This window comes from Panthera tigris, chromosome D4 (genome assembly GCF_018350195.1).
Source record: "Panthera tigris isolate Pti1 chromosome D4, P.tigris_Pti1_mat1.1, whole genome shotgun sequence".
NCBI classification, from domain to species: domain Eukaryota; kingdom Metazoa; phylum Chordata; class Mammalia; order Carnivora; family Felidae; genus Panthera; species Panthera tigris.
Genome location: NC_056672.1, coordinates 56,350,202 through 56,366,944, shown reverse-complemented (window position 1 = coordinate 56,366,944; position 16,743 = coordinate 56,350,202). Strand labels below are relative to the sequence as shown.

The 16,743-nt window shown below is 50.8% G+C and overlaps 1 protein-coding gene and 1 non-coding gene across 6 annotated transcripts; one reads left to right on the top strand and one right to left on the bottom strand.

Annotated features, from left to right (window-relative positions):
• Positions 1–686: 686 nt before the first annotated feature.
• On the bottom strand, positions 687–9,221 carry DNAJB5 (DnaJ heat shock protein family (Hsp40) member B5). Of its 5 annotated transcripts, none has more exons than XM_042964473.1 (4): positions 8,882–9,221; positions 4,707–4,951; positions 1,252–1,853; positions 687–1,113 (listed from the first exon to the last, which is right to left on the bottom strand). In XM_042964473.1, the coding sequence occupies exons 2-4, from the start codon at positions 4,915–4,917 to the stop codon at positions 880–882; spliced, it is 1,047 nt and encodes a 348-aa protein (XP_042820407.1). In that variant the 5' UTR covers positions 4,918–4,951; positions 8,882–9,221; the 3' UTR covers positions 687–879. The 5 variants fall into 5 exon arrangements, with proteins under 5 accessions (XP_042820407.1, XP_042820405.1, XP_042820406.1 ...); XM_042964471.1 differs by lacking the exon at positions 8,882–9,221 and adding an exon at positions 8,315–8,425; XM_042964472.1 differs by lacking the exon at positions 8,882–9,221 and adding an exon at positions 7,512–7,845.
• A 4,237-nt stretch (positions 9,222–13,458) lies between these two features.
• Positions 13,459–13,568, top strand: LOC122233372. Its single transcript, XR_006210921.1, has one exon. It is a non-coding gene; the product is annotated as a U6 spliceosomal RNA (small nuclear RNA).
• The last annotated feature ends 3,175 nt before the right edge of the window (positions 13,569–16,743 follow it).

Sequence of the window (16,743 nt, the reverse complement as noted above, 5' to 3'; positions counted from 1 at the left end):
TGAGGGTGGCTAGGCCCTGAGTTCAGAGGTGTGGGGAGAAACCTGTGACCCTGAATCTCTTGGTGGGGAATAGCTGTCATCTGACCCCAAAGCCCTTTCCCTTCCTGATGAAGGCTGGGGGATGGACCCTGCCCCCTACCTCTTAGCCTTAATACAGCAGGCCCTCTTCCCCTCCCTCCACCCCTGCAAACTCCTGAGAGCAGCAGGGAGATCTGGGTAGTGTGGGGGGCTCTCAGGGAGGCTGCCAAGCCCCCATTCACCTTCCCGGCCCTAATGAAAAGTGTCTCGTGCTCAGTGGCCCGGTTCATGGGTTACGGACCTTCCCTTCTTAACTCTGGAGAGGCACAGCTCTAGGTGAGTGCTTCGTGTGTATGAATATGTGTGCATTAACCTTAGACACTGTGGACCTAGGGGTGGGGCTGGGGTGGGAAAGCAGTGTCCTTTCTATCTTCTTCCTCTGCCACTGGGAGGAAGCTGGAGAGAAGGGAGAGGAGATGTATTAGCAAAGCTGAGAGGGGTAAGAGGACATGCTATTTACAGGCATGGACAAGGAATCTCTGTATCTTCAAGTAGCACTCAGGTCACTCTCCAGCCACTGGAGTGGGAACTGGATTTGAAACTAGTGACATGAAAATTGACCCCTGGCCTGGGCTAGCTCTCCCCACCTCCCACCCACTTCCCCAAGGCAGCCCAGCTCTGAAAGGGGTCAGGGACAGGAACATTTTCCTGAAATCCAGTGGCTTTTTTTTTTTTTTTTTTTTTTTTTTTGCATTTTAGAAAAAGTTGCCAGTGTCCAGTGGACATCAAGCTGGGTGCACATTGAGTGGGTGAGTGTAGGGGGTATTGCTGTGGTAGACTCTGGGCTGGCTGGGGCAGAGCCTAGGAACAGGGTAGGTGCTGCTTAAGGATCTGTCGTGTCTGTGGTGTTAATCTGTCTGGGAAGCGAACTTTGAACTCGACAATGAGGTCTCCTCGCTGGGTGGGCACCTTGGGGAAAGGAAGGCCCTCCCCACGGAGTCTCTTCACGGTGCCTGGCTTGATGACGTCATTGCAGGGTAATGGGATCACCCGGCCATCAATAGTGGGAATGTTCACAGTGCAGCCACACAGCGCCTGGGGAAAATGAGGTAGAGAGTGAGGAAAATGGGGGGTTGAGTGGGAAGGGAGGAAAAGATTGAAGTGAGGAAAGAATGTCCCCATTATTCTCCCCTGCCCCCAACACATACACACACAACCTGACCCAGGCCCTACCTCCTTGAGGCTGATCAGGGCACTGTAGAGCACATTGGTGCCATCTCGACGGAAGTGTGCGTGGGGCTTGTCTTTGAGCACAAAGACAATGTCAGCAGGGATGTTGTCAGGTGTGGCATCACCTTCTTTGGGGAAGGTGATCTTGGTGCCTTCCTTCCAGCCACGCTTGATGACAATGTGCAGGATCTTGTCCTCGGTACGCACAGTTCGCCCATCAGGGTTGAGGCGCCGCCTTGTGATCTTCATGCGCTTGGTGGAGCCGTGGTAGATCTCCTCCAGGGACACCCGCAGCTCATGTACCACAGGTGGGTCCTGCACCTTGCGCCGAGGGTATAGTGGTTCGGGGGCCCGCCTTGGGCCCCTACTCAGCCCATTGAAGCCAAAGCGGCCAAAGGCGCCAAATGGATCCTCATCTTCATCCACATCCATGTCATCTGGGTCAAAGCCACTGAAGGGTCTAGTGGAACGGCTGCTGGCAAAGAAGATATCGAAGGGGTTGGAGCCACCAAAGAAGGAGGCAAAGGTGGCGTGGGGGTCCCCGTGAAAGGTGTAGTGAAAGGAGCCACTGGAGCCACCTGATGAACCACCGCCGGTCTTCAGGCCTGGAGGGAGGAGAAGTTAGGGATAGTGTGGCTGGTCCTGGCCCCACTCCAATCTCCACCCCCTGCCCTCTACCCCCCAGTTCATGGGCCTAGAGAAAGAAGCCACTGCTCTTCCACAGAGAGGGCTAGCCTAATAGAGTAAGAAAACCTCTGACAAGATTAATTTTTATTCTTAATTATATGTTTGATAATAAAGCACATCATGAGGTTCAAGAGGCTGAGTTACAATAGATAGAAAAACTAAGTAGAAGACTTGGAGAACAGGACTTGTAGTCCTCTAGTCTCTTCCATGTACCCATGTCTCACAAAGCCTCGAGTGGCCGGCTTGGGATCACACTACAGTCATACTTGACTCCCAAATCTTTGTTTATCTCTAAAGACACACAGAGCAAGGGAAAATCAGATAGGATTTGACTACACAGGAAGCCAGTAAGTGACCTGTCCCAAATAAGGTGGGGATACAGTCCAGGAGAAAGCCTGCTTTCATTCTGCTTCTACCCATAGTTCCTTTTTTTTTTTTTTTCTGACTCCTATCCAAATGGGAAATCAAGAGGGACCCAAAAAGCAGGAAAGCTCATTAGCTTGGAGATGAGGAGCTATTTCATTAAAGTTTTTAAGAGCTTTGTTTCCACACTCAGAGCTCACACTATTGTACAACTCCAGGGGTGCCATTCACACACCGGACAGACATAGAACACAATGGGAACAGAGCTTCTTGGACTTAACACCAAGTCCTATACCCCATACCTAATGTCAAAGCAACCAAAATGCATGAACGAGCAGGCCCACTGCAGGTAATGGCCATAGCTGCTCTCTCTGGAGCCAGGTCCTGTCTAAGGAGCTCAGATTGTGGGAGGCAACCTTCATGGGGAGATGGTAGTGGTGGTGTTAGGGAGTGTGGGGAGGAGTTAGGGAAGCGGTTAACACTGAGAATTTCTCTAGAATATATAGACTCTGGGGTGGGGCCCAGGCTAGGGGAAGGGGCCCTTTTCTTTGAGGCTTTTTATCTAGAATTTCAATTGGCTGTGGAAGTCTAAGCCTAAATTAAATTAGCTTCTTATTTCCTGGGACTGCAAGAACAGATTTGGGTTTCATTAGAAAGGCCAAGTGGCAGGCAGTTCAGAGACTTGTGGCAGCTGCCTCTTCATCTCTCCCCTAAGACTCAGGGTCTGTTCTTTTCTTTTCTTGAGGGTCTGATTACCAGGTAAGTTCAAGAAGCCTGGCAGAGCTCAGTAAGAGAGGGATATTGGACTGATAACAACAGGAGGGGGTAATTTCTCTGTAGGGACTCCTGTTGTGTCACCACCACCCCCTTTTTCATGCTGGGAGCAACTTGTCCCTAGCCAGGGTTGTGCACAAAGTCTGTGTGCACAAGTCTTCTGGCTGGCTGTTGGGGAAGGGGCAGGCCAGACAGAAATATAACCCACATTTTCAAGGCCGCTTGTCCTAACCCAGGCCCCAGGCCCCTGGGTTTCTCCTTAAGGTTGTGCTGTATTCTTAGGAGACCTCCTAGGATGTAGATTGACATTAGGACCCAGTGTCTGGGTTTAGAGGCTGAACTTTGCCCTTCACTTGGGCTTGGTCATGCAGGAGGGATGAAGTTTCTGGGTAGCTCTCCAGCTAACAAAGGTGAGGCCAAGTGGAGAAAAGAGTGCAATTCCTAGACAGGTCACATGGGGGCATGGTATCTGCACTGCTTCCCTCTTCCCAGCCCTACTGTTCCCACCCCTCCATCCCAGAGAGACAAATTTCTTAGCTGAGAGAATACCAAAGATTCTAGCAGATGCCTGTGAATCTAGGAGTTGGCAAGTCTAGTAGGTGAGCAGGGAAGACCTGAAGGAATTAGTGCATGGAGAATAAGAAGAGGGGTTTGGGAGGACTGGGGTGTGCAGAGGATAGGGGCATGGGATACATAGCAAGGAGGGGAGGAAAAGAACATTCTTTTGAGCACCTATCTACTCTGTAGCAGGTACGCACATATCATCAGACTATCTAATTTTGTGGCTAGAGTGGGGAGAGGGAGGAGGAGAATGTGGAAGAAAGGTAGATGCTGTTGGGCAGGAAGGGCAGTTCCTCTTAGGAAGGAGAGTCCTCAGCTGTGACAATGTCTCTTAATATAGCCTGACAGGTGCCTGTGGCTGGCGGGTGGCAGGCGGCCCTGAGGGGCAGGCCCAGAATTAGCAGCTACATCATGCCTGTGGGATGTACTGGGAGGGGCCACCCTCTCAGAGGCTTTATTTGGGCCTTTCCTGCCACCCTGTGCCTGGCCACCAGCTACGTCAGGGAGGGGGCAAGATGCCAGCAGCAGTTCCCCTTCCATCCTTGGATCCCTTCCACTTCCTCAGGGAGGCAAAGCTCCCTCTCTGTCCTGCTGGCCTGAAGTGGCAGGGAAGGAGAGAATCATCTCTCTATATCAGAGCTCCAGTGGTTAATTCCCGGGCTGCTTAAGGGCCAAACTTTTATGCTGATGAATGTAAATGCTCTCTCCTCAGAGAGCCAAGGCACACACGCCTTTTCCCTAACCTTCCCTAGCAGCCAATGAAGCAGCAGGGACTTCAGGCAGGACTAATAAGGCTGGGAGGGAAAAAAGGGAGGGGGAAAGCCTCTGGTTCGGACTTCAGACGTCCCTAGGGCCTGAATTTGAGGAGGGAGAGGGGCAGAGAGAGGCAGGGAGAACTATGTAAGCCAAGGCTGGGGAGTGGTGGTCTCTACTCTCCTCTGGGTGTCAGTGCGGAGAACACTTGCCTCCATCACCCCTCCTCAGCCTCCAGTTCCGTGCTACAAGAACTGGGTCACCCAGCACCCCACACAAGGACAGGGGGCCAGCATCAGCCTGGAGCACTGCTCTCTTACCTTCCTCCCCATACTGGTCATACAGGCCTCGTTTCTTAGGGTCACTCAGCACGTCGTAGGCCTCTGCAATCTCCTTAAACTTCTCCTCAGCATTGGGTTCTTTGTTCTTGTCTGGGTGGTACTTCAAGGCCATCTTCCGGTAGGCTTTCTTGATCTCATCCTCGTTGGCTCCCGATGGGATCCCAAGAATCTTGTAATAATCCTTTCCCATCACAGCCACTGGACCAGCACTTGTCTCCTTGTTTCTGAAAGAAACCCAGGGCCAGTCCTTGAAGCTCCTATTCCCTTTTGACCCAGCCCTGCTCCTGATGATCCTGCAATCCCTAAATGACTCACTGTGTGACTTTCAGCAGGTCATGCCTGTTCTGTAGGCCCCTGTCTCCCCATCAGTAAAATGAAAGGTTTGGACTAGATGGTCTCTTTCAGCTCTGACATTCTAGGATTCTGTGATTCTTTCCTCAGCTCCTAGATTTTCCCAGCAGGAAGCTGGGGGCTGTGGCCTATTAGGGGCTCAGCTAAAGCCCAAGTCCTTGGGCTAGACTGAGGACCCCTGAGAGGCCCTGCCGTGTGAGGTGGCACCATGGACTGACAGGCTCACACACAGAAGCTGGCGAAGATCAGTGTACTGGGTGAGGTCACCTGAGCATCGTGGTCTTTTACGCCATGTCTCAGGCATGGTGCCCAGGCTAAGGGCAGCTGGGGCAGTGGCCCAGGACTAGGGACAGTCCTAGGTCTTTAGCCAGTTGTCCTGGCCAGCTAGGCTGAGTCAGGGTGTAGGTGCCCGGAGTCCTCTCTGCTATTGAAGACCCCAGGCCTCCCTGTCCCTGCTTTCCAGACTATGCTAAGCCTCACGTGTGACAGATGAGAGAATGACTCACAGCCTTTGGAAACTGCCGTTTCTAGCTCTCTTATTAGCAGGGGGGGATGACACTGTCCTTCCTCCAACAAGGGCAACAGTTCCCTTTACTTATTTCCCAGTGTCTGCACACAAAATGTGTATGAAGACATGTCTGTGCCACCTAAGCACTAGTGTTAGTGAACAAAACCATCCTGGGGGTAGGGCCTTTTTAAACCTCAGTTGTTAGAACACTTAGGCACTAATTACCATTTCCTTAATACCTTCCCTACCAGTCCTTCCTCACCTGCCCTGTGGTTCAGGATCTGACCCAGGGCCAGGTCCACACTCCTCTGATAGTCCCTTCTAAGCCAGACACCAGGGTTTTTTTTTTTTGTTTTTTTGGTTTTTTTTGGTTTTTTTTTTAGGGAGAAACACAGGGCTCTAATTCTTTCACCCTAATCTCCCTTCACCACTGTCTCTGTGGTGGATATGAAGGGAAGGGGACTTTCCTGTAGTTGGGCTATTTGGGGAGATGGCCAGAAGCCATTCTCTAGCCCTTCAGAGGCTTGGCCAACCCCTACCAAGCCCAGAAAACCAGAGTCTTTCTAGCAATGTCCTGGGCTGGCAACCACCGCTGAAGTCTGCTTTTCTGCCTCTCACAGCTTCAGTGAGGTATACAGGGCTTCCTGGCAGGAGTGAGGGCTGTACTTAAGGCCCCAGGAAGGCAGGGACAATGGCCCTAGCTCCTGCCCCCACAGGGCCTGTTGCAGGTGGCTGAGTTGACTCATGGCTCTGGGAGTCACCTCACTGTGACGAAGAGAAGGCTCCATAAAGGCGGGTACTCCCCCTTCTCCCCCTACCAGCATGTCACGCCTGGTGGGGGAAGCTGGGGTTGGAAGAGTGAGAGAAGAGCATCTGGGGGTGGGCAGCCATTTTCGGAAGCAACGGTAAAAGCCGTCTGAGAGGGAACTGGGGGTGGTCTGCCATCTCTGCCTCAGCCCACGCCTTCTCTGCCCACCCTAGGACTGGGAAGGAACCCTAGTACACCAAGAGGATGCCCCCAGAAAACCATAGCAGCTTCTAGGCAGAGGGCAAGTGGAGCGGCTTGCCAATGCTCTCACCCTCCTCTTGCTGTCCCTGTATTACCTCTTCATGAGGCCAACTTCCTTCCTGGCACTCACCTGATAACCGTTCTGGACCTATAATTCTCTTGCCTCCACAGATACAGGGCAAGCGCTTTTGGGGACTGCCTTTTTCCTTCTCCTTTCCTCCCTCTTTCCCTCCCTCCCCGTACCCACAAGCCACGTGTTGGAATGACAAAGGAGCCCCATGGCATGGCACTGCCTTTGATGGAGAAGAATGAAGAGGATGTTAATGTTGAGACAGGAATGAAAAATGAGAAATAGCAAGGAGTGTATAGGGAGGGGAGATGGTTGATACAGAAAATGAAGTATTGGTGGAAGGGGACAAGGGATGACAAATAGAAATGGCTGAGGTGGAAAATGGGTTACCAATGGGTTGAAAGAGAGAGATGAAGAGAGTTGAAATATTGGAAGAGATATTTGTGGAAAATGGATGGATGCCTGAAGGGTTTGGTATAGGAGATGAATGATAAGGGGTACCATTCATTCAAATGTAAGGGTGAGGTAGGAGGGTCTTACATGTAATGCAGATGGGGTGAGGATGATGGTGGGCAATGAAGGGGGATGAGATGTGGAGAATTTGATGTGGTAGGGATATGAGTGCCCTTCTCCAGAGGGACTTACCGGAACTTTACAAACCCATTCAGCGTCCACGCTCGAAGTTTTAAGGGCTCCAGCTGAATTTTAAACATCAAGCTGGCTAAGAAGTCTTCTCCCCAGAAGTGTGGGAAGCTCCGGAAAGCTCCTCGGGCCTGTAGTGGGGGTGCTGCTGGGGATGGGCAGGAGAGCACTGTGCGCTTAAACATGCCCAGCCCAGCCCCTCACCTCTGATCGCTCCACCGGAGCCTGCTTGGAAAGCTGCAGCTCTGGAAGCCACCTCCTCGGGTTCTCAGAGGCACTAGCCCAGCAAGGCCTGTCCGGTGCAGCAGGAGCTAGACCTGATCCCCAGGTGTGGAGAATGAAGGAATAGGGTCCGGCGGCCACCTGCTCTCAGGTGCAGCAATGTCTGAATGGCTGTACGGCTGTGTGACGGTAAGGCTGGCAGTGGAAGCGTGCTCTTGTGAGTGGCAGCGTGTGTACCTGTGCCAGGTGTGGTTGTGAGGGGCTGAGAGGCAGTGAGTTCCTCTCGCCTCTCTCTCCGGGGAGGATCCGACCCCAATCCCCAAGAACCTACTCAATGAAGTCACTGACCCGGAGTCTCCTCCCTCGCAGATAGGCGGGGAGGGGCGGGGCAGAGCAGAGCTCGGCCGGGACAAAAGGCGCCGCGAGGAACCGAGAGGAGCGGAGAGGAAGGGAGGGGAGGGGGCTCGGGCGGGGGAGGGTGGTCGGTGATGTCACCGGCGCTGACAGGCTGGGCTGGCCCAGAAACGCCTCCGCCCACGGAACCCAATCCGACCCGGCCCGACCCTCCCCCCAGCTCAGGCTCTGGCTGCCCGCTGTTAGAGGGTCGCAGACATCGAGCACTTTGCAGACCCCAGTCCCCGCACCACCACGGCAGAAGAAACGATGGGCCTTCAGTGTCCCAGCTCCCCCCAGTCTCCCTCACCCACCCCCCCCCGACACCAGGACCACTGGCTTCGCGACGCCCCCGCTCCCGGGACCCCTGAGTCCTGGCTCGGTGCCCTCACCAGTGAGGAGCTGCGGGCGCCACCGCGGTCCGTCAGACAGCCGCTGCCCCCTCCCCTGGCTCCGGCTCCGCCGCCTCCACTCTGGACAGGAGTCGCCTGCCCGCCGGCCGCAGACAGCGGGCCGGGGAACCCGCCCCCACGGCTCCGCCTCCGCGCCTCCCATTGCTCGGTCTGCCCATCACTCAACTCAGCTTCCCTTGTAATTGGACAGCCTTCAGCGAGTGCCTTGGTGATAGCCGCCCATTCTCCGCCCCTGTCACCCGGCCACACGCGCACACATTCCAGGCAGTGATTGGTGTCGGTCTGATTGGTGCGCTCTGGGATCAGTCAACCACACCTCTTCGCTAGCTCGTCGTGTCATTGGTGAAAGGGACAGAGGGCGGCAACTCCACGCGCCCTTTGATTTTATTGGTTGGTCTGTGGGGCTCAGACCCGAGACTGGGGGCAACTATATTAGTCCAATCTCGGGTTTGAGAAGGTGGGACGTACTGGCCACCGCTCAAATCCCGGGAGAACCTTCTGGAACCTGTGTAATGTCAAAGACAGCCTTAAAGGAAAACTGCTTACCAGTTGGCGGTGACTCTCGGCATTCTTTCCTTTCTTCATTTAGGAGGGTCGGGGAGCGAATAGTGCACTTTGGAAGGTGTAGTCCCTCCACCAGGGTCAAAAGTTCACCCCTTCTTACCTGTCTTCCATCAGAACTGTAAACTGACCTCGACCAGACCTGATTTAGCTTTACCTTACCTTGACCCGGCACTGACCTGAGGTGACCTAACAAAACAGACCCAGTAGGCATGCAGAATTTAAGCATGCTTCCCCTCTCTCCTTGGTAACCTGGTAGTTCTTCCCAATTTTAGCGCCTCCACGATTCCCGATTCCCGTTGTGAGTCCCCTTTTCATCCTCTGTATAATCCCCTAATACCACCTCCCTTATGAGCAGCCCCTCCCCAGCAACCCCCACAATCCTCAGTAACATTCTCTCTATAATCTTTCATCTCACTTCCCTCTTGAGTTCCCAAATTGTAGCCCACCCTTTCTTTCCCCTCTTCTTGGCTGGGTATATCTCCTGTTTCCCCCCATGATCTTCTGTTTTATCGTAGCCTTAATCTGTTATGACTCCCATGATCTCCCCAATCCTGGCTCCCCCCTTAACCCTTCATCTCAGCTCCACATGATTTCCTTAACACACTCAGAATCTCCCACCTCAATACCAACCCCCTCCTTCCCCCCATTAAATCTCAGCCCTAGTGTCCCCGCTGTTCAGAGCAGGCAGGGCTGCGGAGGCGGTAGCCAGCGGAAGCCGACGCTTGAGCAGACACGGTGCCTAGCGCCCACGTCACTGTCTCCCAGGCCCATCTGTGCTACAGGGAGCGGGGGTGGGGAGGGGGTAATCCGGGGGTGAAGAGGGGAAAGGAGTTCTTGGGGGGTTTGAGGACAAAAGAAGGGCCAGGGCAGAAGCTCTCACCTCTCTTTCTTTGCCATTTCCCAGAAACAGTTCCGATACCCATGAGTTCACACAATCTGGATAGAGCTGGAAACTGAGGCTTAGAGAACACCAGTACCTGGCCCTCACAGCAGAGCAGGAGAGAGATCTAAGGGGTCCTGAGGTCAGGTCTGCATAGTCTCCATTATCTGCCTTCCTTCTAGTACTCACCATGGCGGTCTCAGGTGTAAAGGGGTGTGAGCTGTGAAGTAAAGAAAGGAAATGGGGTAAGAGGAGGATGGAGAAGAGGTGACATGAGGGGAATGAGAGAAGGGAGGGAAGATGGGGTGAGGGGGATGGGAAGAGGAGGGGAAGAGAGATAGGGTGGGAGGTAAGGAAGGGGGATGAGAAGGGAAGGAGTAGTGGGGAACAAAGACTAGAAGGGAGGGGAGATGGGATGATGAGGGAATGGAACAGTGTGACAAGGAGGTGGGCATGGTACGGTGAGGGGGCCCAGGACTGGTGCTGGCTCTTTAGATCCGGGGGCTCTCACTCCCTCACCTCCAGACTCATGGGGGCCTGGGCTGTGGGTGGCTCTACTTCTTATTCCAGTTCTATTTTGCCTCCTCCAGCCTTGCCTGTGCCAACACGGAGGCAGAGTTTAGTCACTGGGCCTTACCTGGTCCCTGCTGACGCTATGTTGTGGGCTTAGACCTTGGGGCGGGGGGGGGGGGCGGTTGTAGCACCTATACCTTCAGGTGCTGATGACATGGACCCCATTGTCTGCTGGGTTCTCTATGGCCACCCTGTGTCCTGTTGCCCTAAGTATCAGGTGTGTGTTAGGAAGCCGGGTGTACAGTGTGCCATAGGTGTAAAAATGTAGGCTATGTTGACCTTGTGAGTTGACTTGCCACATCTGTGCCTCATTTCCTTCTTTGTATAATGGGTGTAGAAAACGGGTATAGTACCTCACTGAGTTGTTGTGAAGGTTAATTAAGGTAACACATGCATCTAGTTCTGCGCTTGGTATGTAGTTAATGCTCAGCAAAGTTAACTGTTACTCTGTATGTTCACAGATGTCTGGATGTGTGAGTGCATCTGTTTGATGTTTGAGTCTGATTGGGAGTTATTGTTGTATCTGTAATGTGATTTGTAAGTGAGAATATATCTGTGCAATATTTTTGTGTGGTAGTGTGCCTGATTCTGTATTATTTGCTGTGTATGTGATTTTGTGTTAGTATACATGTGTGACTAAATGACTGTGTAGGTCTGTATCGACATGACAAACAGCTTCGTGGATGTTGACATGTTGACATCATGTCTGCCCAGTGTATGCATGAATCTGTGATCGTGTCAGTTCTGAACACTTGCATTCACCCTCCCTCCTTATGGAGACGTCATAACCCTAGGTGTCCCTCATTTTCTCACCCTGAGGGAACCGGAACCCCGGGGGCTGGGGTGGAGGTGGGTGCCACTAAGGAGGTGTTTAGACAGGAGCACATGTTCCCTCCCAGACTGTGTATGGGAGGGGAGCCTCCTATCTTGCACATATCCTGAAGACTTCAGAGGAAGTGCTCCCCCACCTAGCCCATTCTTAGTTCCCTGTCTTGTTGCCATGGCAGCCGTTGCCAGGAGCTCCCACAGTTGCTAAGATCTGGGTGTGGGAGGCTGCCAGGCCCTGTTGCCAGTAGAAACAGAGAATCCAGGGGAAAGCAAGACTACCCCCACAGCTGCCAGCTCTCTGCAGTGACAGGACTGGTCCTTGGACCTCTCCTGTCCCCAGATTGTACCTATGATTTGTATGTGGTAATTCTATTGTTAGTGAGGAGGCTTTCACAGGAAGTTGGAACTGGAATACTGGGATCTACCTTCTGAAGAGACCGTGACTCTAGCATGCCCATTACCATCTTTAAGGTTGAGAGGTCCTTAGAAATTAGTGACTCCTTCATTCTGTCCCCCAACACTTTTATGTTTCCCCTGGCAATATTTTTTGTTTGAGTTCCCCTGTGCTTATTACCTGATGCTTCCATCTTGTATATGAATGCTACATTGACCCCTTGATGCCAACTGACTCCTACCTGTGGTCAGACTCTTAGCATCTCACCTGAATACATACTGCATGCTGACACTTGGACCCAGACTTCTGTTCCACACTGAGTGTCAACTTTGACCTCAGCCTGAGACACTGACCTTGGTCTTAGTCCTGGACCAGACATTTCCTCAAACTCAGCCTTAGCTTAAGCCCTTCTAGATATGGATGAGCCCTTATTTTGATACAGGTACTAGAACTCAGCTGCAGATTCAGTTCTGATCCTGTATGCTGATTGAACACTGACCAGCGATCTACTCACTGGTACTCACCTGGTTTTTCTTTTTTATTTTTAGAGGGAGAGCGTGCAAGTGGGGGAGAGGGGCAGAAGGAAGGGGGGAGGAGAGAAGAGAGAGAGAGAGAGAGAGAGAGAGAGAGAGAGAGAGAGAGAGAGAGAGAATCTTAAGCAGGTTCCATGCTCAGAGCAAAGCCCGATGCAGGGCTTGATTTCATGACCCTAGGATCATGACCTGAGATGAAATCAACCATTGGATGCTCAACTGACTGAGCCACCCAGTTGCCCCTCACCTGGTTGTTCTAAACCTACACTGACCAGTACCCTAACTATTCAGAGGGGTTATTTCTTGCCTTGGGAGTGAGAGGATAGTGTTAGAAATGGCCAGCAGAGGGCATGCAACATCAGGTTCTAGAGGCAAGCTTTCCAGAGCTCATCCTGGAAAGGGACAGCAGGTGTATTGAGACCTTGACTCTTTTCTCTCAGGTCACGACCAGGAGTTGTAGGTACAACAGTTGGTCTATGAGGTTAACTAAAGAAATTAAGTTTCCCAACCCAGTTATTCTAATGTTCTATGGTCATATGGGTCTCTACAATCTTGAATATGCCTACAGCTCAGCTGGACTTAGGGCTGGGCATTCACCAGAAGGTGCTTAACCATTTGTAGGCATCACAAGTCTCAAGAGGATGGGATGCCTGGTAAGTATCCCACCCCCAACTCAACAGTTTTGTCATATGCTTATACAGCTTCACTACCTTCCCTGGTATCTAGTTACCTTTTGGTGCTATTGAGGAGAAGTCTGCCTCTCCTCCACCTTTGGTCTTAGCTTTGTCCTTGAGGTCACATTGACCTCATCAGTCCCACCTGCCAGACATCAGCCATCTACATTACCTCAACTTTGTTTCTCTCCAGGGTGAGACACCTCTCAGGCCTTCATGGTTTCCTCTTCTGTCTTGCTTCATTCCAGCTCCCAAGACTATGCTCCCCTGGCTGGGTTTCAGTTCATAGTGCCTGGCTCTGATTAGCTTTTTCCAGGAGTGCTGGTACAGTGTACAAATGAGCCAGCCTGCCTTCCACTTCTGACTCTGAACTTCTTTCTACATAGCCTCATGTTACATCAGTTTTTTTTTCCTGTAGCTACCTCATACTGTTCACCCATATCAAGTGAAGACTACAACCTCCTCTTCCTGAGCTGCTGGATCACATCTTGCCCATTTGTACGATTGCCCAAATGTTACAATTTTGAAAGGAGTGTTATATTTATTTTTAAAAAACAAAGATACTCGAAATAAATGAAACAAACATTTTTTCAGTACCTTCTGCATTTTAGGACAATCCTCAGGCTTGGAAATCCCTGCATTTATGTTTACTTAAAGATGGTACAGGAGGGGCTGAAGTGCTTGCTGCATGAAGCAGCACATGTGCTAAAATTGGAACCATACAGAGAAGATGAGTATGGCCCCTGCACAAAGATGACATGCAAATTCATGAAGCTTCCATATTTTTGGTTTTGATGAATGTTGAAATGTAATAATGTAAAGTGAATGTATATATGAATAAATTAGTATATTACCAAAAAAGAAACAACAACAACAAAAAAGAGGAACCGAAGATCCCCTTCTGGCTCGACTATGACTTCAGCACTGTGGACAGAGGCCATTAGCGGTACCCCTGGCTATGCCTGTGATTGTGGGTGGGTGGAAGATGATACACACACAGATTTTAGATGGGGCCAGAAATCCTTGCTGCTCACTTAGTGCCTTATAGTGTATAAAGCTCTTTCCTCTCACCAAATTCATTCTTGTCTTCACTCAACTATCAGCCCAGGAGACAAGACAGGAATTGTTTCCCAGACTTTTGCAGATAAGGAAACTGAAGTTCAGCAAGGTCAAACTCCAAGCAACCCTTTAGGTGGGGTGGGAAAGAGAACACTACTCCATGCTTAGCAAATTTGGCAGCTACTGTTTCCCCTTTGAAGAATGACTTTCTTACAGCTAAGAGGAGTGCACTTGAGCCAAAGCAGGGCAGTGTGAGTGGAAGTTTGTGTGGAGCCAAGGGTCCAGCAAGCCATGAGAACAAGTGGCAGTTGGGAGGGGGAACAGCCCTTAGAGGGCCTAAAGTTCATCAGGATTGTTGTACTGAGTGTGGGGAAACCTTGCTTTTCATTAGGGTCCACAGAGGCCCTGCTTTTATGTCTCTTTTTCTGTCCTAATGCTTGCCTTCACTGAACTTGAGACAGAAGAAGGGACCCTTAAGATCTCAAGCTGTCTCTGAGCCTGATAGAACTCCATTTGAAAACTCCAGGGAGGAGAGGTATGGGAGAAATGTGAGTGAATGGGGTGAGTTGTGCAGGTTGTAAGAAATCCTGTGACATGGCTACAGGACTGGCTGCTTATGTGTCTGTTTCTAGGGTGGAAAGGGGATAAGCTAGACCACACAGCAGCTGTTTCCTTGAGGTGTACTCCGACAGGCAGCACAATGAAGTGGTTGAGAACATGGGCACTGAAGCCAGACAACCTGGTTCCCGTTTCCTAGCTGTGTGACTGTGTAACCTTGAGAAACTCAGCCTCTATTCCTCACTTTTCTCATCTGTAATACAAACCTGAGGGTTGTTTTGAAGATGGTTTTATGTAAAGCATTTAGAACTTCCCAGTGCAGGGGCACCTGGGTGGCTCAATCAGTTAACTGTCCAACTCTTGGTTCCAGCTCAGATCATGATCTCATGGTTTGTGAGTTCGAGCCCCATGGCAGGGCTTCTTTTGGGATTTTCTCTCTCCCTCTCTCTCTGACCCCTCACTCTCTTTCAAAATAAATAAGTAAAAACTTAAAAAAAAAGAACTGACCAGTGCATAAAAGTATTTGAAAATATTAGCAATTATTTGTATTTGGGACCCCTGTGATTTAAAGGTAGAGTATCTGCCTCTAATCTACAATCAAGAGATGCTTTCCTGCCTATACATACTGGTTCTGTTCTTATCAGGTAAAGGAGACAAAGGGGGATTTCAGTCCTCTGAAAGCTTCTCCAGACCTTAGTTTACCCAACTCTGTCATAACACATTAAAACACTGTGGGGCTCCTGGATGGCTCAGTCAGTTAAGTAGCTGACTTTGGTTCAGGTCATGATCTCATGGCCCTCTGTGCTGACAGCTCAGAGCCTGGATCCTGCTTCAGATTCTGTGTCTCCCTCACTCTCTGTCCCTCCCCCGCTCACACACACACACACACACACACACACACTCAAAATGATAAACATTTAAAAAAATTTACACACTGCAAAAATGGGGAAGAAACTCTCTACCAAGAAGGACTCAGACTCGGAGAAAATATAGCCAACTAGCTTTCCTACTTTGTAGCCCAGCAGGAATTGGGAAGAGAACTGTGTCTAAAACTGGCCCTTGGTGGTGGTGGTGGTGATAGGATACATAGCATACAGGCTTGGAGGCCTTACCTCTTCCTCAGTTTCTTAGAAAGTTCTGGCTTCTCTTTTCAGTGCTTTTATTTGCCCTCTGTGTCCATGGTGGAGCCCATGGTGAATCAAGTGGAATCACTTGATTCTTGGCAAGGTCATCACCAGGAAACCCCTAGAAAGAGAGCCACAGTGTATTGCATTCTTCCTGGAGGCCATGGTTGTTCCCATCTTAAGATTCAAGAATTGGCCAATGATAGGAAACCACATAGAAACTCAGCAGGTGCCCCAAATAACAGGAAACAGGAAGCCAAAATAGCATCACAATCTCTTTATTATGATTTTCACTGTGCCCAGCCTCTGGGAGCATCAGCTCCTTCAGGAGTGAAGGCTGAGCCATAGGGAGGAGCATGCAGCTGTAGTGATGGGAAAGACAGCGCTTGGGGATGTTCCCCTCAGCTTACTGTCAAGTTACCTTCCTCAGAAAAGAACATAGGAAGGGCACAAGGGACTAGAGGGCATTGGACCCCACAGTTGCTTGACTGTTCTGAGCCCCCCCTCACAATCCTGTGTTTGGCTGGCAGATAGAGCATAGGCCATCTCTTAAAGAAGGCTAAGCTTGAAGGCCTTTGTTTCACATGGATATGGGAAGGCCTTGCTGCTTATACCTTGATGTTCTCATCTATGGTCATGCCAACACATGCTATCCAAACTAGAATGTGATTGGGCTTCTTAGTCACTGGCCCAGACAGATGTGACACCCTGTCCACAATCTTGGTCATCAGGACATGTGGCTCAGAGGGAAGGTTTTCCTTAGTGTTAGTTGGGTCTAGTGGAATTCTGTCACCTGTTTATTTTCTTTCCTTTCAAGGTTGCCAAAAGCAGTGGCAGCAGGAAAGCAACAGCAGGGGAAATGCCCAGTCCTACTGCATTCCAGGACTGAGCTATAGGGAACAGGCATGGTACATTAATATTTTCCATTCTCCAGCCAGGAGATCTCTATTCTCTGAGCTGTAGCCAGGAGCCCAGAGAGAGATCCTGGGCATATTCAAACTAAGTGGCATGGAGAAAGTAGCAATTTTATTCTACTGTAAATTGAGGAGTAAAAAGGGTTATGGTTACAGGTGCTACAGGATGTTGTCCTGACATACAGTTGGTCTGCCTTTTAGTGCCAAGTATATTCCTGCCTTTACTCTGCTAGTTTGAAGGGGTCATGCTTGTAGGATCACTAGAGTCTGCTACCAGTCCTGCCTGGAGGTTATTCTTGGCTCTGCG